We start from the raw sequence: 26,430 nt of genomic DNA, 5'->3' as shown, positions 1-26,430 counted from the left end.
TCACACTCCGCAACTTTACAACGAGAACGACAACGATCTGTGACGTTGCAGCGTCCTGGATAGCGATCTCGTTGTGTTTGACACGCAGCAGCGATCTGGATCCTGCTGTGCCATCGCTGGTCGGAGCTAGAAGTCCAGAACTTTATTTGGTCGCCAGGTCGGCGTGTATCGTCATGTTTGACCTCAAAAGCAACGACGCCAGCAACGTTTTACATGGAGCTAACAACCTGCGAGAACGAGAAGTGAGTCGCCGTTACGTCACTGGATCGCTCCTGCATCGTTCTGGTGTTGCCGTGTTTGACGTCTCTACAGCGACCTAAACAGCGACGCTGCAGCGATCGGCTCATTGTCTATATCACTGCAGCGTCGCTGAGTGTGACGGTACCTCTATAAGTTTGCAGTGAATATTTGCAAAACTCTCCCACTTCTCCACCTAAAAAAAACAAAATACACAGCGCACAATATGACCACAATGTGTGAATACAACACTAAGAACCTGTCTATTATTGTAAGTGCACTGCACCTGTAAATGGATGTCATCCAGATAAACAATAGGCATTCTTCAAAGGGCTTTATCCACCCAAAAAAATGCATTTTGAGTCCGAGGTTTTTTTTATCCTTTATGCTGGTTGATATATGCCTCTGCAATCAGGTTAACACTATTAAGGCTATGTGCACACGTTGCGGATTAGGCTAAGGGTACATGTCCACGTTCAGGATGGCCGGCGCTTTGGACGGAGCGGAAAACTCACTCCGCCCCCTTCTGGGGACGCGATGATGCCTGATGTGTTCATAGCACACATCGGGGATCATCGCACCCCACACACCTGTGTTATACCTTGAGGCGGCGCAGCGTCGCAGCAAGGTAAATGGACATGCTACGATCTAAAAAGACGCGCCGCATGTCCGGAATCGCAGGGCCGCCGGATGCGTGTTACCATGCATAGTGGAGACGGGATTTCATAAAATCCCCTCCACTATGCTGTAACATCTGGACGCTGCGGATTGAACGTTGCGGCTCCACCCAGCGTTAAATCCGCAGCTAATCCGGATGTAAAACGGCCCGTGGACACATAACCTTAGGAATTTCTGGTCCGGATTCTGCCTCTCCTGGCAGAAAACACACCTGCGGATTTGTCGCGTTTTTTTGTGCGGTTCTGCAGCGTTTTTTTGTGCGTTTTTGCTGCGGTTTTCTTGCGGATTTGCTGTGTTTTTTACCCCTGCAATTTTCTATAATGGAATGGGTAAAAAAACTCTGCAGATTCACAAAAAAGAAGTGACATGCTACTTCTTTTAAACCACAGCGTTTCCGCATCGGGTTTTCCGCAAAGTGTGCACAGCATTTTTTTTTTCTCATTGATTTACATTGTACTGTAAATCAATTGCGGATCTGAAGCGTTTCTGCACTGCAAAAAACGCTGCGGATCCGCAGACAATCCGCAACGTGTGCACATACCCTAAAAGGGAACCTGCCAGGAAAATTTTACTATCGAAATTAGTGGTGTGGCTGTACAGGTCCTAATACAACAATGAAAACGACGCCTGTCTTGTAGTAATCCGATGTGCCAGCGCTGAGAAATCAAGCTTTGGAGCCACATGCAGATTAATTAAAGGTTAATAACCTGCAAGTGCTTTAGGGCCAAAGTGCTTTAGGGCCCCCAATGCTCCTCAATGCTAATCTGCATGTGGCTTCAAAGCCTGATATCTCAGCGCTGGCACATCGGATTACTACAAGACAGGCATCGTTTTCATTGTTGTACAAGGACCTATACAGCCATACCACTAGTTAGAGTAGTATAATTATCTTGAAAATTCCCTTTAAACAAATCGGGACTCCTACCAATAAAATAATAATCTACGCTGTCTTTGGTAGAACTCGTGAAAAATAAAATTCTATATAAGGTCTGTAAAAATGTAGGAAGCGGAGGACAGGCCTGATCATATAGAACACTAACGCATTCTTACTTCTGTTATTGGAACACTTCGGATTATTGAAATGCTTAGTAAAATAAGGTCAATTTTATTGTTTTGACACATTTCCTTATACATTCTCCTGAATTTTATGGTTGTAGATGTGAAAATTGTGACCAAGTGATTTCCTAATGGGACCACAGTCTTCCTGTGAAACCTGTTTGCTATGCAGACGTAGACCTGCTGCACAGACAGAACCGGCCTATTCCTTAAGGAACAAGCTCGGACGTTTATTCCATCGCTGCATTCACACATCCGTTTTCCTCATTGTGTTGCTCATTTTTAATGTGGACAGCACATTGATCAATTTAGTTTAATGGAACCGTTCATACATCCATTTTTTACTTAAACATCAGTTTTCCACTGATTTATTGCAGCGTGACAATGGAAAAAAAACAGTTCCGTTCGTTTCCATCAGTTTTTTTTTGTTTAATTGAACAAAACATGGGAAAAACCAGATCACAAACTGGAAAGGGATGTGTGAATGCAGCCTTAGACTCATGAGCAAATCCAAAACCGTGACATGACCGCTATGCCCGACCCCGGGATGATACACTGGCATTTAAGTGCTACGATTAAAGTCTGCCAGTTATGACAAATTGTATTTTCCGACTAGAACAAGTATGGCTGAATGACCCGTCATCTCATTAGCAGCTTTATAAAACTCACGGTGTCTAATAGCAAAATGTTTTCAGTCATTCAAAATTTTTAATCTAATTTTAAGAAATGTCCATCTTTTCACACCATGATTTTAGGTTTAAAACTCTGTACTGGGTAAATGCTAAATGTTCGATATGAAAGAATCAATTTGCAGGACAATGGTCCGGTATTTGGTGAGCGCTGCGCCTCTGCCAATTAGCCAGATTGGCAGCAAATTGATTTTCTCGTCACTAATAAATGTACTTTAATATGAATTAACCGTCATTTATCCACGATATGGGGCTCACGATCCCCAGTACTGACACTGCTTGATTAAAGGGTTATGCCCCAGACATCATTTAGCTAGTCACAGAATAAATTGATGGAGATCTGACTGCTGGGACCCCCACTGATAACAAGATGAGGGTCCCATAGTCAACTGTGTGAATGAACAGGTGGTACGCATTGCTGCATTCACTTCTGTTGGTCTATGGGAACGGTAATGTGCGGGTATCATCGTCACTCCCATAGATCGTGAATGAATCCATTGTAGAGCGGAGCATAAAGGTTTGCAGGATCTCGGCCCAGCGGCCACGGTCCGATGATGTCCCGCCGAGGCACTGGGAATGCCGGCACGTAGTTGGACGTTTGTAGGGCTCTAGTCCGGTGGCCACAGACAGGGTCTGGTGGATCTTTTTGCTCAATTCTACACTGCTCGGCCCTATACACACACGCAGGTTTTGGGACCCTCATAATGTTAATCATTGGGGACTCAGCATTCAGAGTCTTTGCAAAAGGTCTATAGATTATTGTGGTCATCTGGAATTCTCTAAAACTATTTCCACAGAAGACAATGAGATGAAATAGAAAAAAATAAATAAACCTATTGCTCATGTGTTATATTTGTCCACCACTTCGGTGTTGAGCTCATTATTTGCATCAGCTATGACTGCTACATTTAAAGCACGACCCCGCTGTGTCCATGTGGATGTGTGTGCAAGACTGGTGGGGTCCATGTAACAGGCGAGCAATCGGGATTTTATCACATTGCCTGCTGTTAGGATAATAATCCAAAAGTCCCAGAAATCCTTTAACATGTGGAACCCATCTCCACCCCTCTAGCTGTGGTTATGGGTAGCCAGGAATAGCAGCTGTAAGTGCAATAACATCATGTAAAGTAGGTAATGAGCTACAGCCTAGGGCCTACACAAGAGAAAACCCAGACATAAAGGGTCAATGTGCTCCACTTAATAGGGATCCACATACCAGCTTTCCTCCAGCACACACTAGTAAGGCCGGGTTCACATGGTGCGATCGAGCCTATTCAGACAGGCCGACCACACTTTTAGTGCACAGAACGATCATTCTGTGTGGTAATTATAGCAGGCCATGAGCGGCTTACAGAGGACGATGTAATGCTCAGAACGACGATTTTTAAGCCGGCTTAAAAATCATTGTATCTGATGAATGCGCATTTTGCTGGTTTGTTGGGGATTTGCCGGCCTGCTTAGACAGGTTGATAATCAGGGTACGAGCGTTCCCTCCTACTAGCACTCGTTTCTAGATGATCAGCACATGTAAGCGGGACTTAAGCCCCTGAATGCTACACTTAATGCTTAGACGCTAAAATAGGCCCAATTTCAGGATACAACCAAAAAAAGTCCTTAGGAAATCTGCTCGGACCAATAGGGAAGGTGTGCATTGGGGGATATGGACAGGACAAAATCTTGGGGCGTAAAATGCCAATTATAAAAAATATTTAGTTCTGCAGATAAAGTAGTCAAGGACTTAATACACAATGTAAAACTATAAAGAGGCATTTCTCTATATTACTAGCTCCTAGTTTCTTGGCTAGGAGGATTCCTAGTGTAGTCAGTCCGGTCTACACAACTGCACAATCGTGTGAACGCGCTGCGTAACTGCAATCCGACATCACTTACCTTGTTTCTGCTACTCAAATAACTAGTATTTCCCAATATATAAAATCTGCATCAACCATCAACACCAAGCGATTTGCTGCAAAGGATATCTGGGTTTCAACAATGAAACGTCACTTGAAGACTGTAAAACGCCCAATACAGACAATGTAGTGTTATCCCAGGAGGGAGAATAGACTGTGTGCCTGTCTCAGCAACGACACTGGCGACATTACCACGATAATGAGACAGCTACAGGAATCTGCAATCTCTTAATTCACAAAGAAACTGGCCGAGACTGCAGGCGGCGGCGCGCACACGAGACTGCAGGAGGCGGCGCGCACACGAGACTGCAGGCGGCGGCGCGCACACGAGACTGCAGGCGGCGGCGCGCACACGAGACTGCAGGCGGCGGTGCCCACATGAGATTGCAGGCAGAGGCGTGCATATTACTCATCTTATGCTCTGCATGTTATGCTGTAAACTACTAAGGAGAATGCTTAGATGATGAACTGTTAATGTTACCTTGTGAACCTGCAAGTAAAACTATAGCAAAGTTTAGCAAGATGTCTCTGCGAAAGGTCCACGTGACTGCATAGAACAATACCTGAAAGAGCTAGAAGCAATCATAGTACTACATATTAGGTGCAAAAACTTCACTTTTTCCATACAGGACGATGTAAGAGGCACATGAAGCCAGCCCTCTACTCGACACGGAGAAGCCTCTGGTTGCCGTTTCATGGGGCAATGAGAATAAGCTAGTGCCGTACCTACAGTACATGGAGGAGGAAGTCTCTCCTATAGTATGGACTCCTCCTCCTCTGTGGTCATGTCTGATTCATACAAGTCTATCAAACAAGGTGCCTCCTCATTGCACGCTAAATCCCAAGTCACCCCAGGCATGGACTTTTGGAAGACTATGAAAAGGCTGCACCGATGGTTATATTTAGTGTTAAAGTCGCTGCAGAGAGACCAATCTTCAAGTTCGAGGAAGAAAATCTCAGGAGCATTACTGGAGGAGAGGAAGACTTGCAGATTTGCCATGAAGCATTACATGTGGACATCACTTTGATCACTTGGCTGTAAAGCTTTCCCTCTTGGTAAGTACAGAGCGATTGTTCCTTGGTCTCCTCCTCACGGTGTGGGACTGCTCATAGGTTTTCCTCTGGTGTCCATCCAGCACCAGGCTGGGTTCCAGGACCAGAGAACGCTCCACTATGGTCTCCACGTAATGCAGAAAGGCAACTGCGCAATAAGGCCTCATCTGTAATGAATGACTGAGCAACACTGAAATGCCGAGGACAGGTAAAGTATGGATGGCACTGCCTTTTCCAATGAAGTAAAAATTGTAGTAGTAAAATACGGAAAGGGTTTCTCAGTAATATTCGGTTACACAAATGGAGCAGAACAGGGATAATGCTCAGACAAGGAGCACCAGGGAAAGAAACCCCCACCCTGCTGGCACTGAAATGGTAAACCTGCGAGCTGTCGTCTATATACACCACGCAGCGAGCGGCAGGGTGCGTGACCTCGGACATGGCTGTTAGTGCTTGAAGCCCTTACACCTTTTGTGTTGAGGTTGTTGATTTGACCTGATGGGATCTGAAGATTAGTGCTTTAGCCACTTGATGTCCGTGTACTAAAAAATGAAAGAAAAAAGTTTCTAAACACCCTTTACCGAACTTTAAAAACAAATATATATAGGTATATATATTTCTTATTATCCGTATCCGCCCGTTCTGTGCTGGGGCTTAGTTATTCTGCTCAGTCTTTGGGGCTGAGGCATCCCGTGGGTTAGTTCTAGGTATACATGGAGTAGATGCATCATCTACTCGCTGCTTGAGACTGTGGGGACATGATGACGTGTGACTGTAGAATCTGACTGTGGCCGTCTGTCCTTTGGCTGGCCATCTGCGTGAGCACTGAAGTGGCCATGTGTTCGGCTGGTGAGCGGAGCCCATTGGGGGAGGCAGAGGACAGTGAGCTGTGCTGGGAGACGGGGGCTGGAGACCCTCTGCTATCACAGCTGTCTTTGAGGTTTTCTGCACAAAAGAAAGAAATGGAGAAAAAGAAAATGAAATCCAGGACACACAAAAGGAAAGTACCAGAGCCCTGACCGGTGGGGCAATCACTCTCAGATGAAAGCCGGCCGCATCCATGCAATCCCACACCTGAGCCATTTCTCCATTCAGGCACGGCGAGTCCCACATGTGTTTTACAGACACCAGGATAAAAGGAATAGTATAAAAATGGTCAGGGGCTAGAATAGATGAGCCCTGCCCCTGATGAAGGCAGACGCCAAAGCGCGTGTCGGGGCAGGGCACATCCTGGGGACTCTGAATATACATGCACAAGGTAATTAACTGGGTGGCTATTGAACGTACTTACTCAAGTGTACTTTCGCTATGGATGTATACATATGCTTTGCAATTATCAGCTCTATTCTAGCCCCCTTATATGATTGAATATGTGTATCTCACTTTAAGGCCGGGGTCACACTAGACCGTAATACGGCTGAGTGCAATGCGATAAAAAAATCGCATTGCACACGGACCAATGTTACCATATGGGGCCGCTCCCACCAGCCGACTTTTTGTCGGCCGTTTTCCTCGGTCCGAGACAATCACAGCATGCTGCGATTGTCTCGAACCGAGGAAAACTCTCAGCTCACTCGCACCCATATAAGCCTATGAGTGCGAGTGAGACAGCACACACCACTCGGATATTATCCGAGTGATGTGCGCTATAAGCGGACCCCAGCAATGGAGGAGATGGAGAAATTCATTTCTCCGCCTCCTCCGCAGCTGTGCTCCGATCCTCCCTGTGCGAGGGAATCAGAGCACAGACGTATGACACTCGGCTCCTGCTCTGCTGCGAGCAGGAGCCGAGGGTCATTAGCATATCGCATCCGATGATCTCACATCAGATGCAATACGCCAGTGTGACCACGGCCTAACTCTTAATATGCCAGTATACATTTTTTACATCTCTTTCTCTTTTTTTGATTAGATCTTGTTGTTTTTTCAGTTCTGTGGCATAATGATTATCTGTTTGGATTTCCTTAATATAACTATATCATGGTATAATATTTTGGCCACACCATATTGAGGTCTAATAATCATTGTCCCCTACGTTGTTCCCTCTTTCTTTGGTATTTTCCCACCCCTCCCTATGGTTTATGAATCCTTAAATAAACATTTTTCTTTATTTGAACATTGGATATCTGTTCGGGTTCTTTTTCGTTGCTAGTTATCTCAATTTCTAAGTTGTCCATTTGCATTGTCCATTTGTGCACTTAGTACAACATTGTCTTGTATCTTTATATTTACCTATTCATTTTTTACATATGTGCACTTTGCCTTGGAATTTGTGTATTTAATATTACCAGCACAGAGGATGGGTTTATAGAAATCCCATGCCCACCGCTTCTATTTAACGCTGCGTACACTCACCCGCAGTGCGAGTTCATGAGCTGCAGCATGTCAGTTTTCTGCAGCATGTCAGTTACTAGTCTCACCCATAGCCATTCACTAGATGCGGCAAATCCGCATGGCTCACTGGACACATGAGGATTAACAGGCACGATTAGAACACAGCATTTGGATGTAGCGAAATACACTGCGTCCAAAACAATGCTATTTACGGATCGTGGACATATAGCCTAAGTGTTTTTTCATCAGCAATAGGTATAATTCTCCTTTTACAGTGCTAAATCCTTGGCTACCCTTCACACAGTACATGAGAAAACGATGCTGCATGCAGTCACCACCAGGGGGAGCCCGATGCACTTGAACTTTTACTTCTGCTATTGAACTCAGTGGAAGCTATGAAAATCTTTATACAGAGCTCCCTCTAGTGGCAGCTGCAGGGAAATGCTATGCCTTTGCAGTGGTTTAGAGCTGGAACCAATTCATCACCATGGGCAGCACACAGTGAAAAATAAAGGTGCCTGGCAGCGGCTTATTTCCCTACCCACATAAAAAACATGCACACTTGTCCAACCCAAGCAGGCATGTGTACAGAAGAGACTGGGAGAATAGCTGTAGGCTGACAGCTGGTGAAGGTACATGAGCATCTCAAAGGGTTATTCCCAAGACTGTAAATTTACCCTAATCCATAGCTTAGGAGATAACGCACTGATAACTGGGGGTCCAACTGCTGGGGACCTCCTGCAATCCCATGAATGGGGCTCTGTAACCCAGGAACCAGGTTCTGCAGTCCCTCCTTGAATGAAGTAGAGTCGCACATACTCATCCTCAACTCCATTCATTGTCTATGGAGCTGAACAAAGCACTCCGTCAGGCCCATAGACCATGAAAAGGTAGCAGGTTGAACATGTGCACCTCTACTCCATTCATTGTGTATGGTAGTGGTGGAGAAAGCTGAACATTGTACTACGCTATTTCCGCCAGACCCGTAGACCATGAACAGAGGGCAGGTTGAGCATACTCATCCTTCACTACATTCATTGTCTAAGGTAGTACTGGAGAAAGCTGTACACAACACTTCACCAGACCCATAGACCATGAACAGAGGGCAGGTTGAGGATGTGCACCTCTACTCCATTCATTGTCTAAGGTACATAGTTACATAGTTATGAAGGTTGAAGGAAGACTATAAGCCCATCTAGTTCAACCCATAGCCTAACCTAACATGCCCTAACATGTTGATCCAGAGGAAGGCAAAACAAAAACCCATGTGGCAAAGAGTAAGCTCCACATTGGGGAAAAAAATTCCTTCCCGGCTCCACATACGGCAATCAGACTAGTTCCCTGGATCAACGCCCTATCAAGGAATCTAGTGTATATACCCTGTAACATTATACTTTTCCAGAAATGTATCCAGTCCCCTCTTAAATTTAAGTAATGAATCACTCATTACAACATCATACAGCAGAGAGTTCCATAGTCTCACTGCTCTTACAGTAAAGAATCCACGTCTGTTATTATGCTTAAACCTTTTTTCCTCCAAACGCAGAGGATGCCCCCTAGTCCCGGTTTCAGGTCTCTGATTAAAAAGATCATCAGAAAGGTCTTTGTACTGTCCCCTCATATATTTATACATTAAAATAAGATCACCCAGTGTAATAACCTATCTTGGTATTGCAGACCCCCCAGTCCTCTAATAACCTTGGTCGCTCTTCTCTGCACCCGCTCCAGTTGAGCTATGTCTTTCTTAAACACCGGAGACCAGAACTGTGCACAGTATTCTAAGTGTGGTTGAACTAGTGACTTGTATAGAGGTAAAATTATATTCTCCTCATGAGCATCTATGCCTCTTTAATGCATCCCATTATTTTATTTGCCTTTGTAGCAGCTGCCTGACACTGGCCACTGAATATGAGTTTGTCATCCACCCATACACCCAGGTCTTTTTCATTGACGGTTTTGCCCAGAGTTTTAGAATTAAGCGCATAATTATACATCTTATTACTTCTACCCATGTGCATGAACTTACATTTATCCCCATTAAAGCTCATTTGCCATTTATCAGCCCAAGCTTCTAGATTACATAAATCATCCTGTAATATAAAATTGTCCTCCTCTGTATTGATTACCCTGCAGAGTTTAGTGTCATCTGCAAATATTGAAATACTACTGGAGAAAGCTGTACACCACACTCCACCAGACCAGTAGACCATGAACAGAGGGCAGGTTGAGCATACTCATCCTTCACTCCATTCATTGTCTAAGGTAGTACTGGAGAGAGCTGTACACCACACTCCACCAGACCCATAGACCATGAACAGAGGGAAGGTTGATGATGTGCACCTCCACTCCATTCATTGTCTATGGTAGTGCTGGAGAAAGCTGTACACCACACTCCACCAGACCCGTAGACCATGAACAGAGGGCAGGTTGAGGATGTGCACCTCTTTTCCATTCATTGTCTATGGTAGTGCTGGAGAAAGCTGTACACCACACTCTGCCAGACCCATAGACCATGAACAGACGGCAGGTTGAGGATGTGCACCTCTACTCCATTCCAGACGGTACTCCAAACCCCTGCTCTTGAGTTTTGGAGCCCCATTCAGGGGCTCAATGAAGGTCCCACTGTTCAAACCCCGCCTCCACCCATTATTAGTAAGTTATCCCCCATCCTATAAGCAGGGGATGATGTTCCATCTTGGGAATAAGCCCTTAAGGTTAGTTTTGATACATCTGCAAATAACACAATGCACAGTAAGGAATGGATCTAGCTTACCTAGTTGGAGTTTTCCCCGTGGATTCCCTAGAGATACAAATGATCAGTCACTGGGACAGGCCACATAACACATCTACTAATGAGAGAAGCCCTAATAACACTGAAAGTGAGCGCCACAGTAATATTCTACATGGGACAGGCAGCGGACGTCCGCCACTACTCACCTAGATAGACCTGGCTTTTCTTCTGCAGCGCAGTGACAGGACAGTCTTTGTGAGCCAGCAACAACTGCTTTAACTGGGCTACTTCATTTCTCAGAAGAGTAACCTCATTCTACAGGAGGAAATTCAGACAAAAGCATGGTGAGCCGAGCCCTCTGGGTACTACGGACCCTCGTTCACGTCTGCTGGACCCCGGAACTTACACTAAGCTGCACATTATGAGTGGTCAGTTCTTCTGCCTTTTTCTCCAGAGAGCAGACCCAAACCTTTCGCTTCTGACGACACCGCGAGGCGGCAGCTCTGTTTCTCTCGAGGAAGCGCTGGCGACGTTCGTCTGGGTCCTCATCTGTTGCCCTCCGCCTCCTGCCCCCAGTGCTCGGAGTGGGCTGAGCAGGAGAAACCTGCAAATAAAAAGTGCAATCAGAAAAGTAAGCGATAAGGGCCGCTGCGCACATTGCGGATTTGTCGCATTTTTTCTGTACAGAAGTCACAAATCCTGAAGGGCTCCCGATGCCTCAAAGTGAATGAGATTCCTGATTCTCATACCCATGCTGCTTATATGGGACTTTACTGCAGATGTGAATCTGTGTGATGTCAAATCTTTCAACGGTTTTGCTGCAGAGTCCACTCGTTCTAATGAGTGGGGGAAAATCTGCAGCAAAAATTCATGTAAAAAAAAAAGCATCAAAAGTGTGAACAAAGCCTTAATTCCCCGATGACCAGAGAGGTAGCGGCAGCAATTCTCAGAACTTCTATACCAGGGAATGGAGGAAGTCGCACACGTGTGGCCAACTTTCCTTTCCTGGATGATGCCGGACAGCTTCTGGTTTCCGCCGTCAGACATGTAGGGCATATCCCTGTGGTCATAATTATAGGAGATGGAAATATCCCTTTGCTGCATTGGTGTCCATCAACTGGGACAATTTCTGAAAATGGGATGGTTTTAGCCCCATCTCCGCACTGACAAATATATGGTTGTGAGGCTTTAATCCCGCAGCAGACATAATACCATTCATTCCAATGACATGACAAGTGTGCAAGAATCTAATTGTTGGGGAAAATCACCTTGTCTTTTTCAGGACACTCACCTGGGGCTGTGCAGGCGACGGTGCATCTGGGTGCTGAACCAATATCTGGCTCTGCTCTGGTCGCGATGCTACCATAGCCATCCCTCCGTTCAGCGAGGATGGCACTTGTTGAGTAAGGGAGGCTTTAAGTCTCTGGGGAAGTAAACGGAAAACAGAAATACGATTTACAACGAAGGTCACATATTTAACTACATGGTGGAAAAAAAGCATCTGATTTGAGAGAGGGGCCCTAACGCACGTGGTCATCAGAGGAGAGGTGGTCCGCAGTCCCAGACACATGCACGGCTCTCTGGCTGCAGCTGGATGCGAGGAGTATCGGTGGGACCTGCATTTACCATACAATTATGGCATATTCTGTGGATAAGCCATTAATGAATAGGTGGGACTACGACTTATGGATATCCAACACAGGTGGTACACACTTACCATGAGAATACCTAGTACAAAGAATATGAAGAATTATAAGTGGTATTCTAGAAAGTAGGGGGCTGAATACCTTATATCCCATCGCTCAGCAGCAACTTTTGGTAGGGGCTTCCATTTTTGAAGCTTCCACGAGCCATATTTTTTAATCTACATGTTAACATACTAAGTGTGAAGGCTTGATTTTCTTGCAGGGTGAGTTGCGGTGTTAAAGGGCACGGGGAGACCAGACAGGTTACCCTTAAACCTACTATATAATATATTCAAAAAGGTCCACCCCTCCGAGTATCATGGAATAAAAAAAATAAATTACTCAATTTGATTTTCTTATTGTGACTAGTAGGATCCCTGGAGGACATAAAGCAAATCTGTCAGCAGGTTCTTGCTATGTAATCTGAGAGCAGCTGGATGTAGAGTCTGAGACCCTGATTCTAGCCACGTGTCACTTATTAGTCTGTGTATTGTGGTTTCAATAAAAAAAAAAAATCAAAAAAAAAAAATCAGTGTTTTATCAGCAGGAGATTATCACTAGAGGACTAGGTGTCTCGTGCCTCCTAGTCAACTCCTCTGTGTAACCCTGCCCCCAACACTGATTTGCCCATGTAGAGTGTACACAGAAAGGTGCCAATCAGTGATATAGGAGGGGTAATACAGAGCTCAGCATTCAGAGAACTGCTAGAAACAGAGAAAGCTGGGATTGTATCAAAATGACAGCGTGAAGATCAGCAATTGACATATCGCTGGACTCAGGGCCCCCTACATCATGCTGCTTTCAGATTACATAGCAAAAACCTGGAATTTCTTCAAGAACAAGTCATTCAATAACTTGGCAGATTTGGGGGCCTTTAGTATAAACACATTTTTATGCATTAATTAAAAAATGTATATTTACATCAAACTGAAATTGTTTCACAACGCAATTATCAGTAAATGACTATTCTCACAATTTACGCCGATTACTATACAGAAACTCACCAATTTGGCTTCTGCATGAGCTGAAAGGCCAGAAGGAGATATATGTCCTGCACCGCCAATTATCGGGGGCCCGGGTATCCCTGGAATATTGGGCACCATGTGCATAGGTCTTGCCAACTAAACAGAGAGCACAAAGTTGTCAGTGGTCCACCGGCTTTTCCCACATGGTATGAAACCACAGCCCGGAGAGATGTCCTTACCGATATAACTGATGGCATCTGTACATGAGGACCCGGGAGGAAAGGGACCGGCGGACCATTGCCCAGATGCATCATAAGGGAAAGAGAGCTGCCCGGGGAACTGAAACGTAGAGGAGAAAACATTCAAAAGGATAACTGAGGGCAAACACTTAAAGCAAGAAAATGAAGCTTAAAAATTGTGCAAGTGGTGTTCACCTGCATTCACCACATGTAGTATTCACTGTGCAGACAGCGACAAGCAGATAGAGATTTCATTGATACTGATGGATTGGTTAATCGAGGCAACAAATGCAACACTCGCACTCATAACAGAAGTCTTAAAGGGGTATTCCTATCTAGACAGTTCCGCTTTCTCGTTAGGATATGCCATTACCTATTGGTTGGGGTCCAATGTCTGGGACTCCCCAGATGTGGAGAATAAATGGGAGACTTTGGTCATTTTGCACAGCGAGGCTCCAGTCACCGGTGGAGCGGGTAATTACAGTTTAGCCAAGTGATCGGTGCCGGCTGCAGCGTTCTGCAAAGCTGCATGGACAGGCGCGGCACTGGCCAGGGACAGCGGACACGGCTCGTTACCAGAGCTCAGGTCATTCTAAGGTTTGGTGACTGCACCAAGTCAGACCTGACATGATCGCAGACTGACGGCATATCCTAGCAATGGAAGATGGGAATACCCCTATAAAACCGATTGATAAAGGCCGATGGAGAATGATATACTTCAAGAAAACAGTAAGAATAATAATCTGAGATTAGATTACAACAAGCAGAATGTAGGATGGAAGGCTCGCACTATAAAAACAAACAAAACATGACAATTGTGGACAGGGAGAGAGTAGAGAGGAGTTAGGGGTCTCAGGCGAACACCACGAGCAGACATTTGCAGACAGTGCAGCTACTGCTTCCTTACCCTAGCTGTCTGTTGGACGGAGGGGCCTGAGTGATGACAGATGTAGGTGAAGGCAGTGTGGGGTGCAAAGGATCGTATCCCAAATGGAGGGGCAGTGAACCAGGCCGTACTATTGTTGGAGTGGGTGTAGAGCTGACCTGAGGCTTCGCTGGAACCTTAACCAGAGTGACAGAGTAATAATCAGCACTCAAAGGACTGAACAACGAGCAAAGTCAACCTGCGTGAGACGGACACAAAGCACCTGCAACATTTTCTCATTACGATTGCACATTCATATTGGATAAAATATGCAGAACCCCGCCTGGTCCTGATGACTGCGATCACCCACACATTAGATAAAAAGAAGGTAAGTCTGACGTTCCCATGGGCCTAATGTCTGGCAAGTGTCTGCCTACAGTTTATGTAAAGTTATGTGCAGCAGACTGTGGGCAGAGAGAGGACCATGGCCAAAAACCTACACCATGAAACGTATGCTCTTTATGCAAAACCAGGCCTAGATCATAGGAGCTGCTACCCCGACAGGGGCCACAAAAGCAGGGAACGTAGGTGAGCGCAATTTGCTGCATTCGTCACTTGATAAGAAGTGTTCATTAGCTGACGGTTCAGCAGTGCGCATGCACATTTTATCTGTGGCACAATATCTAACAGTGGGTGACGGGCATAAAAACACAGATTCTTTAATGAATCGGACATCTTCCGAGCAACAATACTACTTTGGTTGCATCCAAACACTATAGTCTGACATGTTCTTGGACGGGTAAATCATACGATTGTCTGAGCATATAACAACCCACCAGGGAAGTGGTCATCTTTCCACCAACCCTTATGGCACTTGGTAACTACCACAACCCCCCATACAGAATGATGTCCCCACACAGCCCCCCACACAGTTTGCCTGGGTCTGATAAAGAGGCACAAAAAGCGCCTATGGCTCCATATACCTCTCTACAGGCTTCCATGGAGTAATAATCTATATGCTACAATAAAAAAGTATATTTCAAAAGTATCAAATACGGGTTTATCGGAAAGCTTTACTTGGGCATCACTGCCACGTACAAATAGGCATCACTACCTTTTCCTCTTCTAATGAGCTAGGACTGTCTGGAGGGGAGGAATCCACATCTACCGGGTCTTCCTCTTTGATTTTAATATCGGGTGTTGAGGGTAAAGACATGTCCAGTGGTCCCGCACTCTGCAGAAGACAAGAATAAGGAATAAACATCCGACGCCTCACAAAGATTTCATGTACAGACAGGTCTTCATTTTTAATTGTAAACACATTAAAACTGAAAATCTACACAACGAAACTAATTACAGTGGGTACGGAAAGTATTCAGACCCTTTAAATTTTTTACTCTGTTTCATTGCAGCCATTTGGTAAATTCAAAAAAGTTCATTTTTTTCCTCATTAATGTATACTCTGCACCCCATATTGACTGAAAAAAAAAATGTAGAAATTTTTGCAAATTTATTAAAAAAGAAAAACTGAAATATCACATGGTCATAAAGTATTCAGACCCTTTGCTCAGTATTGAGTAGAAGCCCCCTTTTGAGCTAGTACAGCCATGAGTCTTCATGGGAATGATGCAACAAGTTCTTCACCCCTGGATTTGGGGATCCTCTGCCATTCTTCCATGCAGATCATCTCCAGTTCCGTCAGGTTGGATGGTGAACGTTGGTGAACGCCATTTTCAGGTCTCTCCAGAAATGCTCAATTGGGTTTAGGTCAGGGCTCTGGCTGGGCCAGTCAAGAATGGTTACAAAGCAAAAAAGAACCCTAGACCTCTAAAAATTAATCTTTATTTAAATATATTTAAAAAGGTATATCATATAAAAGTAGTTATCCAAAGAGTGCAAAAATAAACAAATTTAAGTAGGAGGGGAGTGATAACTAGGGCTAATCTCTCCCTAGACTGACCCTAATAATAATAATAATAATCTTTATTTTTATATAGCGCTAACATATTCCGCAGCGCTTTACAGTTTTGCACACATTATCATCGCTGTCCCCGATGGGGCTCACAATCTAGAATCCCTATCAGTATGTCTTTGGAATGTGGGAGGAAACCGGAGTACCCGGAGGAAACCCACGCAAACACGGAGAGAACATACAAACTCCTTGCAGATGTTGTCCTGGGTGGGATTAGAACCCAGGACCCCAGCGCTGCAAGGCTGCAGTGCTAACCACTGCGCCACCGTGCTGCCCTAAACAGCAATTAAGGACCATAGCAAAGTCTGAGGTCCAAAGCACTGTTTAAGAGGTTTTCATCCAGGATATCTCTGTACTTGGCCGCATTCATATTTCCTTCAATGGCAACCAGTCATCCTGTCTCTGCAGCTGAAAAGCACCCCCATAGCATGATGCTGCCACCACATTTCACTGTTGGGATTGTATTGGGCAGGTGATGAGCAGTGCCTGGTTTTCTCCTCACATACCGCTTAGAATTATCACCAAAAAGGTCTATCTTCATCTCATCAGATCAGAGAATCTTAATTCTCATAGTCTGGGAGTCCTTCGTGTGTTTTTTTTAGCAAACTCTAGGTGGGCTTTCATATGTCTTGCACTGAGGAGATGCTTCCGTCAGGCCACTCTGCCATAAAGGCCCGACTGGTGGAGGGCTGCAGTGATAGTTGACTCTGTGGAACTTTCTCCCATCTCGCTACTGCATCTTTGGAGCTCAGCCACAGTGATCTTGGGGTTCTTCTTTACCTCTCTCACCAAGGCTCTTCTCCCACGATCAGTTTGGCTGGACGCAAGGTCTAGAATGACTTATAGTGGTCCCAAACTTCTTCCATGTAAAGATTATGGAGGCCACTGTGCTCTTAGGAACCTTGAGTATGGCAGAAATTCTGTTGTAACCTTGGTCAGGTCTGTGCCTTGCCACAATTCTGTCTCTGAGCTCCTTGGCCAGTTCCTTTGACCTCATGATTCTCATTTGGTCTGACATGCACTGTAAGCAGTGAGGTCTTATATAGACAGGTTTTGCCTTTCCAAATCAAGTCCCATCAGTTTAATTAAACACATCTGGACTCCAATGAAGGAGTAGAACCATCTCAAGGAGGATCACAAGGAAATGGACAGCATGTGACTTAAAGGGAATCTGTCAAAATCGTATATGAGCTAAGGCCACCGGCATCAGGGGCTTATCTAGAGCATTCTGTAATGCTGTAGATAAGCCCCGATGTATCCTGAAAGGTAAGAAAAACAGGTTATATTATACTCACCCAGGGGTGGTCACGCTGCGGTCTGGTCCGATAGGCGTCGCCATCTGGGTCCGGCGCCTCCTATCTTCATACGATGACGTCCTCTTCTTGTCTTCCTGCTGCGGCTCCGGCGCAGGCGTACTTTGTCTGCCCTGTTGAGGGAAGAGCAAAATACTGCAGTGCGCAGGTGCCAGGAAAGGTCAGAGAGGCTCAGCACCTGCGCACTGCAGTACTTTGCTCTGCCCTCAATAGGGCAGACAAAGTACACTTGAGCCGTAGCCGCGGCAGGAAGACAAGAAGATGACGTCATTGTATGGAGATAAGAGGCGCCGGACCCGGAACCGCAACGCCCATCGGACCCAGACCTTTCCCGGGTGAGTATAATATAACTTGTTTTTCTTATCTTTCAGGTTACATCGGGGGCTTATCTACAGCATTACAGAATGCTGTAGATAAGCCGGTGGGCTTAGCTCATGTATGATTTTTGGGGTGACAGATTCCATTTAATATGAGTGCTTGAGCAAAGGGTCTGAATACTTATGACCATGCGATATTTCAGTTTTTCTTCTTTAATAAATATGCAAAAATTACTACATTTCTGTTTTTTTCAGGCAAGATGGGGTGCAGAGTGTACATTAATGAGAAAAAAATAAACTTTTTTGAATTTAACAAATGGCTGCAATGAAACAAAGAGTGAAAATTTTAAAGGAGCCTGAATACTTTCCGTACCCACTGTAAAGTGCTATAGTATTTAGTACATAGCAATCCCGATAAGAAATTTGTGGTAGATGTAAATAATGTGTTACCCGTCCAAAAGTTTAAGACCTCCCAAAATAGAAATGTAAACACTGAGCCCCCAGTTCCAAAAATTGGACCTACAGTAAAAATATTTTTTCCTATAATTCCTGTCAATGGGAGCGATTTTATAATACTGGTAGCAGCAATATCTCGCCCCACAAAGTGTGCAATACACTTACCAACAGGACACATGGGGCTAAAAGTAATGCCAAGCCGGACCCATAGTTGTGTTCTGCCACATTTATAAGTAGGATCTTAAAAGACAATCTTCGAAAATTAGTCAGGGCAACTCTAAAGCACAAGCCACTTTACCCAAGGTACGTGAGTGCATTAAAAAAAAAAAAAAAAAAAAAAGTGCAAAAGATTAATAAACCCCCCCCCCCCCCCCCCAAAAAAAAAAAAACAGGTTCTGATTTGAACATAATATTTTCAATGTATTATGGCCACAAATCTGCCACACCTAATCTAAGGCATCAGAACTGGCTAACAGGAAAACAGATATTGGGGCCCAGAGCAACCAATCACAGTGCGGCTTTCATTCTACCACAAGAGTTTAAGACATGAAAGCAGAGTTCTGATTGGTTGCTATGGCTAACAATACTATCTGTAACACTTTTAATATGTAAGGCCTATTATTCTATATATCCTTTAACAAGTTCAGGACCAGTTACCTCGCCAAGACTTCCTGACTAGGTCTATTTTCGGGTTATGGTCTAACATCACAAGACTGCTGGGTCCAGAGGAGAAAGCAATGTCAGTGATTCCTAATCTATATACACAGTTCTTTTTCAGCGTGGTGTATACTAGGAGGCAGAGATGATCATAAACCATGGCTGTCTTCTCTATGGGGAGGCCGGCTGTGTCTGACAGCCGACTCCCCATCCCTACAGCTAAACAAACATGTTCCAGAACATCAGTGCAGAGTAAAGTGCTAAATGCCCGGACATATAAAGTCTATGGGTGGTCAGGAACTGGTTATTAGTGATGAGCGAATATACATGTTACACTCGAGATTTCCCAAGCACGCTCGGGGGTCCTCCGAGTATTTTTTAGTGCTCGGAGATTTAGTTTTTCTTGCCGCAGCTGGATGATTTACAGCTACTAGCCTGCTGGATTACATGTGGGGATTCCCTAGCAACCAGGCAACCCCCACATGTACTTATGCTGGCTAATAGCTGTAAATCATTCAGCTGCGGCAATGAAAACAATCTTCGAGCACTAAAAAAAATACTCGGAGGTCACCCGAGCGTGCTCGGGAATTCTTGAGTAACGAGTATATTCGCTCATCACTACTGGTTATACAAAGTGTAGATCACTTTTACATCTTCACTTTTTAAAACAGGCATAAAACCAGGAGGTTCAACAATGAGTAATAGTTAATGGCAGCCATCACCTTTTTGTCATCCTCCTCTTCGGTGCCTTTCTTGAACTCATGTTCAAAAGAGCTGGCTAACTCATTAAATAAACCGACCTCCTCGCAATTCTTCAGAAAGCGTGTAGGAGTGGGAGTCTGATCTATGAAGAAGGGAGAATTTTTCATATCAGACATTCAGCAGGTATAACAGTCATTAAAATCTAAATGCACTGCAATAAATATTAAAATATATTAAGGGAGTTGTCCAGGACTGGCATATTGATGACCTCTCCTTTGGAGAGGTCATCTCATCAATATCAGACTGCTTGGGGGTCTGAAAATCAGCATCATGAAAGATCAGTTGTTTGCACCTGACACCGATACTGGGTGTAGACGGTGTATGGAGCCGGAACTTCGCAGCTCAGTAAGGTCTGCCCTCGGATCCCCACTGATCCGATGTCCATTAGCTACCCGATCAACCCATTTACACCAAATCTACCCTGTACACTGGGGTTACACCTCAGAATGGATTACTTCACTCCCCTTTAAGGTACATTTAGTCACCGTAGTTTTGTTGCAGACATTTTTTTGTGGCTGAAAAATCTTTGCCATACATCTTAATTCTCTATTTGCTTTAAATTCTAGCAAAAAGAGAATGGAATTTTGTCTGAAATTTTGGGAACAAATATGCTCATAGGACCACCGGGGCATACAAGAAAATTCACTATGAAGTTCCATTCCAGTGGGCTTTTTATTTCACTATATATTTTCTATAAATAATCAATATTTAACGTAAACATTGCTAATTATGCAAATTGTTTCTTCAGAGAAGAAGAGAGCTAGAACTCTAGTGCCACCTATTGGACGGTAGCAATCCTACAAGTCAATGTTGACCCTTTAACCAGCCTTGTCACATTACTTAGGATAATAGCCACACCAGAATCTCAATTTGCAGACACTGTGTTTCGTGGTACTGCCCCTCATCAGTGCAAAGCAGAGATCTGGTTTGGCTGAATGAGAGGCATCAGACCGTTATCCAAGAAGCATCATTTCTCCTTACAGAGTCCGACATGCTAAGCATGCCAAGATGAGGAGACTTAAAGCCGCAATGCTCCTCTGGGTAATATGCTAATTATGCAAATTGTCTCTTCAGAGAGGAAGAGAGCTTGAACTCTAGTGCCACCTATTGGAGGATTGAGAGATCTCCGCTTTGCACTGACGAGGGGCAGTACCCCGAAACACAGTGTCTGCAAAATGAGATTCTGGTTTGGCTATGATCCTAAGTCATGTGACAAGGCTCGTTAAAGGGAACCTGTCACCCCAAAAATGCAAGTTGAGCTAAGCCCACCGCCATCATGGGCTTATCTACAGCATTTCAGAATGCTGTAGATAAGCATTCTGAAATGCTGTAGAAAAGCCCCCGATGTATCCTGAAAGAGGAGAAAAAGAGGTTAGATTATACTCACCTGGCGGGCAGTCCGATCCGATGGGCGTCGTGGTCCGGTCCAGCGCCTCTCATCTTCTTGCGATGATGTCCTCTTCTTGTTTTCACGCTGCGGCTCCGGCGTACTTTGTCTGCCCTGTTGAGGGCAGAGCAAAGTACGGCACTGCGCAGGGAAAGGTCAGAGAGGCCCGGCGCCTGTGCACTGCAGCACTTTGCTCTGCCCTCAACAGGGCAGAGAAGTACACCTGCGCAGGAGCTGCAGCGTGAATATAAGAAGAGGACGTCATCCTATGAAGATGGGAGGCCTCGGACCGGACCGCGACACCCATCGGACCGGACCGCAGTGGGACCGTCCCTGGGTGAGTATAATATAACCTCTTTTCTCATCTTTCAGGTTACATCGGGGGCTTATCTACAGCATTACAGAATGCTGTAGATAAGCCCCTGATGCCGATGGGCTTAGCTCAACTTCCATTTTGGGGGTGACAGGTTCCCTTTAAAGGGTCAACATCGACTTGTAGGATTGCTACCTTCCAATAGGTGGCACTAGAGTTCTAGCTCTCTTCAACTATGAAGAGACAATTTGCATAATTAGCATATTAGCCAGAGGAGCACTGCGGCTTTAAGGCTACTTTCACACTAGCGTCGTTTTGAATATGTCGCAATGCGTCGTTTAGGGGAAAAAACGCATCCTGCAAAGTTGTCTGCAGGATGCGTTTTTTCCCCATAGACTAACATTAGCGACGTATTGACACACATCGCAACCGTAAGGAAAAACAGTACTTCTTGGATAACGTATACATTAAAATTCTTACCGGTTGCTGTCTTCTGCCGTTTGCAGCGCTGCTCCGATCCTCTACTGCCTCCTGTGCTTGCAGTCCTTTCTGCCCAGCTCACACCACATACCGTTAGCTCCTTTCTTAATATAAGTCTATGATAGAAAGTGACGTACAGCCATACATGAAACGCTGCAGTGATCTGGCTGCTCACCACTGCGGCCACGTGATCCAGGAGAGGACCGGAGCAATGCTGGAAATGGCAGAAGAGCGCGAATGGTAAGCATTTTAATGCATTGTACAAATGTGAGACCTGCACATACTTCACTAATATCAAATGGATGGGGAAATAAAAAAACAAATCTCTTCACTGGGACTTTAAAATTGTAGATTCTGTTGTGAATAGGAACAAGAGTGTGATGTGAACATGGCCCTACCTGGCACATGAGAAAACTGCATATTAAGCAATTGCATAAAAAACGTTGAATCAGGTCTGTTAGCTTAATATTGTGCCCTGATACAGTGACCGGTCCGCTCTCCTGCAGCACCGTTTGGCTACCAGGAGCACTGAGTCTGGACTGTTCAGGAGGAGAGCGCCTCGTTATAGCGGTCTATGCACAGATATACAGAAGTCTGACCGCCATCGGCCTGTTAGGCAGGGGGAGGTGGGACATAGGTGAAAGGAGCGCGTCCCTCACTACACTGGACAAACTATGTGCCTGGTGTAGCCTTTCTGCCCTTCTATAGGGCAGCATATTAAGCCGACAGACCTCCTTTAATGTTCTAATACATCCCAAATCACATGTATCCTGAATGGCAGCAGGTGAGGGCAGCCATAGTGAAGACTGTGTGTATTCTGCCACTGGAGGAGGCGGAAGAGCTTCCCACCTGCTCCAGGGATGGGCAGACACCACAGGGTCCCTGTGTATGTAGGATATTGCCCACTCCCTGCAAATACACACCAGTCCTTATGAACGGGCTCACTGAAGTACGGGACGGCCAATTCGTTAAGAGGCGCTCACCACTTAATGAATTTGGTGCACCTCCTAACTAGCGTGCATTGCCACTTCAAATGTACTGCAGCCAGGAACTGGAGTACGTCACTGGTGACATTTTCCCCACTAAGGCGTCAAGTTTAATTAAATAGATATGTAGGCTTTGTCACACTTGTCCTACCCAGACTCGGCCCATATTGGAGTAGCTGGCAACACTAGTGTGAAAAAGGCCAAAACACAATATCTTTGTACAACTTCAGAGTTGTGCAAAAATTTCATTACTTAAAGGGGCTCTCCGAGAATTAGATAAAACGGCAGCCCACCCTAGTCACACCGAAACGTGACGATTGAATTATATCCAATTTATCTCATTCTTGTAAAACCCCTTTAAGGCGTTATACTCTATAATTCTGGAGTAAAAACGTTAATGAATCCAACCCTTAATTCCCCACGACTCAGTCCCATGACAGTTTATGCAGACCTTAGAAGACCACTTACCGTGGCAATTGCGGGTGACCATCAGAATGAATTATCACTGCAGCTTACTATACACAGACCCTTAGGACAATCCGCCATTAATAGTGGGCCATGAAATTCATTATCTTCATCCTTTATGAGAAACCTACTAGTAGAAGCTTTTAAGTAGCCATGGGCTCTCCCCCCTGCTGGGTCCTTGGCAGCACAAAAGGTATAACCTGCGGCAGTCCATTACACAAATCACACCGGTAAAGAGGGCACTTGGCGAGATAAACATTTAGGTGAATAATTAGTACAAGAATCTAAGAAACCTGCCCAACTGTCCATGGCAGCCAATCTGAGCTCTGTTTCCATTTCTTAGACCATTCTATAAGAAATATATAAAAGCAGTGGTGGGTTTGGCGACATTACCTTGGATGATCACGGAGTCGGTCCTTGCAGGCCCAAACTTCAGGGTCATCTCATGCTTGTGTTTGTGTACAGCCAAATGGTCTTCATTCGTGAAGCGCTGCAATAAATGGAAGAAGCGATTAATAGTAATAATGGACCTAGACATAAAAGAAAGCAAAAAATATGCAAAACTAGTGCTGCCCAACCTATGCCACAAAATACGCCACTATGGCCTGAGACCGAGTTTGTAGCTTCTGTATCTCTGCAATACGGACATGAGGCATCTCACTATGCACCGAGACCCACAGACTGGACAGTGGGTGGGCTACGAGTCTACGCTAGGACTCGCACAGCGACCCCGGCAGCTACCACTGAACCCATGGTTACATCAGACGAGCGACTCCTCAAGTGTGACACTTCCATTAGCATTACAGGGAAGAGGAGACTTCAGGCGCATTTACATCAAATGCTTATTGAGAATTGCTGGTTTCCCAATAATCGGGCCATGTAACTAGGCTGCTGATCACCTGACGAACAAGCAAAAATGCATGTTCGTTGGGTGAAATTATATTTTTGGGGTTGCCTAATAGATCATCGTTCTTGACAGCACATTCCCTGTGTATGTAGGACTTGAGCTGCGGTGAACAATGGCTGCCTATGTGCACTGAGCGATCTATTACACTGTTCTGTATGCATCTGAAGTGCGGACTACCAAACCGGCTATAAAACGTCAGCTAAACGGAAAACATGTCGCCGGTTGGCAGCCATTTAATACCACACTGTGCAATGTGCCACATGTCCGATTTGGCGTGGGTAATTGTTCTGCTACTCTAAGGATATGTGCACACGTAGCGTACTTATCTCAGATTTTGTCTGCAGCAAAAATACACACTCATTTGTGTTTTTCCTCCCTTTCTTTTGAATGGGGGAAAAATATTGTAAAAACGCTGAGGATTTAAAAAAAAAAAAAAAAAAAAAAAAAAAAAGCTTTATAGTCCATATATGTAAGGAAAAAATAAGCAGTATGTGCATGAGATCTCAGGAATATTCAATCTGCTGGTGCTGTAAAATGCTGCATTTTTTTCCTCGCTGCAAAAACGTGCGGAGAAAAACAGGACAAAAGCGGAGTGTAAGAACACTTCATTCACATCTCATCCACTTTGCTACTAATCGGCTCCACTTGAGACTGCTGGTCCTCAAAGTCGGGTGAAAAATGAGATGCAATTCTGTCCCTAAAACAAAGTGAATGTACAAACTGGAGATGAATGGCTGCCAAACAGAGCAATGAGCGGCTGTAGACAAGTCTGCTGAAGGGAGGAAAGGAAAATTTGCTCAACAATTGTACAATTTTTAGTGATCGGTCAGCTGGGCGAATGCTGTGACTGCCTTTAACTTAAATATGGAATATTAAAAACAGATAGGGGAAGCAGTTGTACAGCAGCGTCGCACTGATAACTTGGGAGGGGGATTGAAAAAAAAAAAAAAAAGATGGGGAGTTCTTGCAACAGCTGAGAAATGCATTCCAGCAGCCAGGAAAAGTGAATAAAGGGCACCGCACCCCCTCTAGTCCCGAGCTTTAGTGCCAAAACAACCTCAGGAAAACTAGGCCCCTGGAAGCCGTGTCCAAGCCTGGCACGCACAGCCTGCGGAAACATGAGAGCTATGGGATTACTGCACACATACAATCACACAAGCATGTTCCTCCACTTCCTCTGGGCTGGAGGAGAGCGAGCATATGTGTGCGGGGAGGGGAGGCAGCTGGGGAACGAGGAAAATGCCCGATAGGATATTATGTGTGATCATCACCCACTATTCAATGAGTATAAGGAATTACAGGGTGGGGGCTTCACCCCCTAAGGAAAAGGACAAGTTTGGACCTAAGGACCACAGGAATGTTTCTTTTCCTCTTGGCATCCTAATATTTTCACATCCATTCGGTTTAGAGGCATGTTGATTTTGGAACGTTTTACTCACTTTAGACTTAATTTTTAGGGAAAAAATTGTATTACTATAGTATTTCTTGCTAGTGTTGTACACGTGTAGTTACTGCTATGGGGACACTGAACATTGCCTATATCATATATCAAAGCAGAAATTAATTTATGCTAAAATGAGACAAAGAGCCCCTTAATGGGGTTTAGCCCTTCTAAGGGGAGATTCAATGCTCTTTCAATGGTCACTTTGCATAAATAAGTAGCACTGGTGAATCTAAGAAACACTGTAAAATATCTTATGAGAAAAAACTCCTTTCTCCATTTACAAGCCACTTCTTTCTTCCCCTACTTGGGAACTCCCCTTACACCCACAATAAAAAACCCCAAACAAAATAGTTCAAATCTGCATTGAGAGCAAGACGTGGACTGTCAGCGCAGTGAGGTGCCAGGTTACAGGGTCTTTTAAACTCAGGGGTGGGGAAGGAGGAGAGAGGAACAGAGTGGATAAACAAGAAGAGGCAGAGTGTGCTATAGTTAGTGATTGATTTACCTAACACAGAGCTGGATTCACATC

General features: G+C 44.8%; 1 protein-coding gene across 2 annotated transcripts in view; it reads right to left on the bottom strand.

Annotated features, from left to right (window-relative positions):
* Positions 1-1,999: 1,999 nt before the first annotated feature.
* Positions 2,000-26,430, bottom strand: part of LOC138670945 (cyclic AMP-dependent transcription factor ATF-7-like) — a 105,145-nt gene continuing 80,714 nt past the window's right edge. For both annotated transcript variants that reach the window (XM_069758742.1, XM_069758743.1), the window contains exons 3-13: positions 23,944-24,040; positions 19,880-20,001; positions 15,557-15,676; positions 14,485-14,639; positions 13,578-13,677; positions 13,378-13,494; positions 11,980-12,111; positions 11,095-11,292; positions 10,895-11,003; positions 10,731-10,757; positions 2,000-6,568 (exon numbers count right to left, since the gene is read on the bottom strand). In XM_069758742.1, the coding sequence (XP_069614843.1) occupies positions 6,351-6,568; positions 10,731-10,757; positions 10,895-11,003; positions 11,095-11,292; positions 11,980-12,111; positions 13,378-13,494; positions 13,578-13,677; positions 14,485-14,639; positions 15,557-15,676; positions 19,880-20,001; positions 23,944-24,040 (1,395 nt within the window). In that variant the 3' untranslated portion in view covers positions 2,000-6,350. The remainder of the gene's footprint in view (positions 6,569-10,730; positions 10,758-10,894; positions 11,004-11,094; positions 11,293-11,979; positions 12,112-13,377; positions 13,495-13,577; positions 13,678-14,484; positions 14,640-15,556; positions 15,677-19,879; positions 20,002-23,943; positions 24,041-26,430) is intronic.

The sequence above is a fragment of the Ranitomeya imitator genome, chromosome 3, assembly GCF_032444005.1.
Source record: "Ranitomeya imitator isolate aRanImi1 chromosome 3, aRanImi1.pri, whole genome shotgun sequence".
NCBI lineage: Eukaryota > Metazoa > Chordata > Amphibia > Anura > Dendrobatidae > Ranitomeya > Ranitomeya imitator.
Note: the sequence above shows the minus strand (reverse complement) of the source record. Positions and strands in the feature narration are given on the sequence as shown.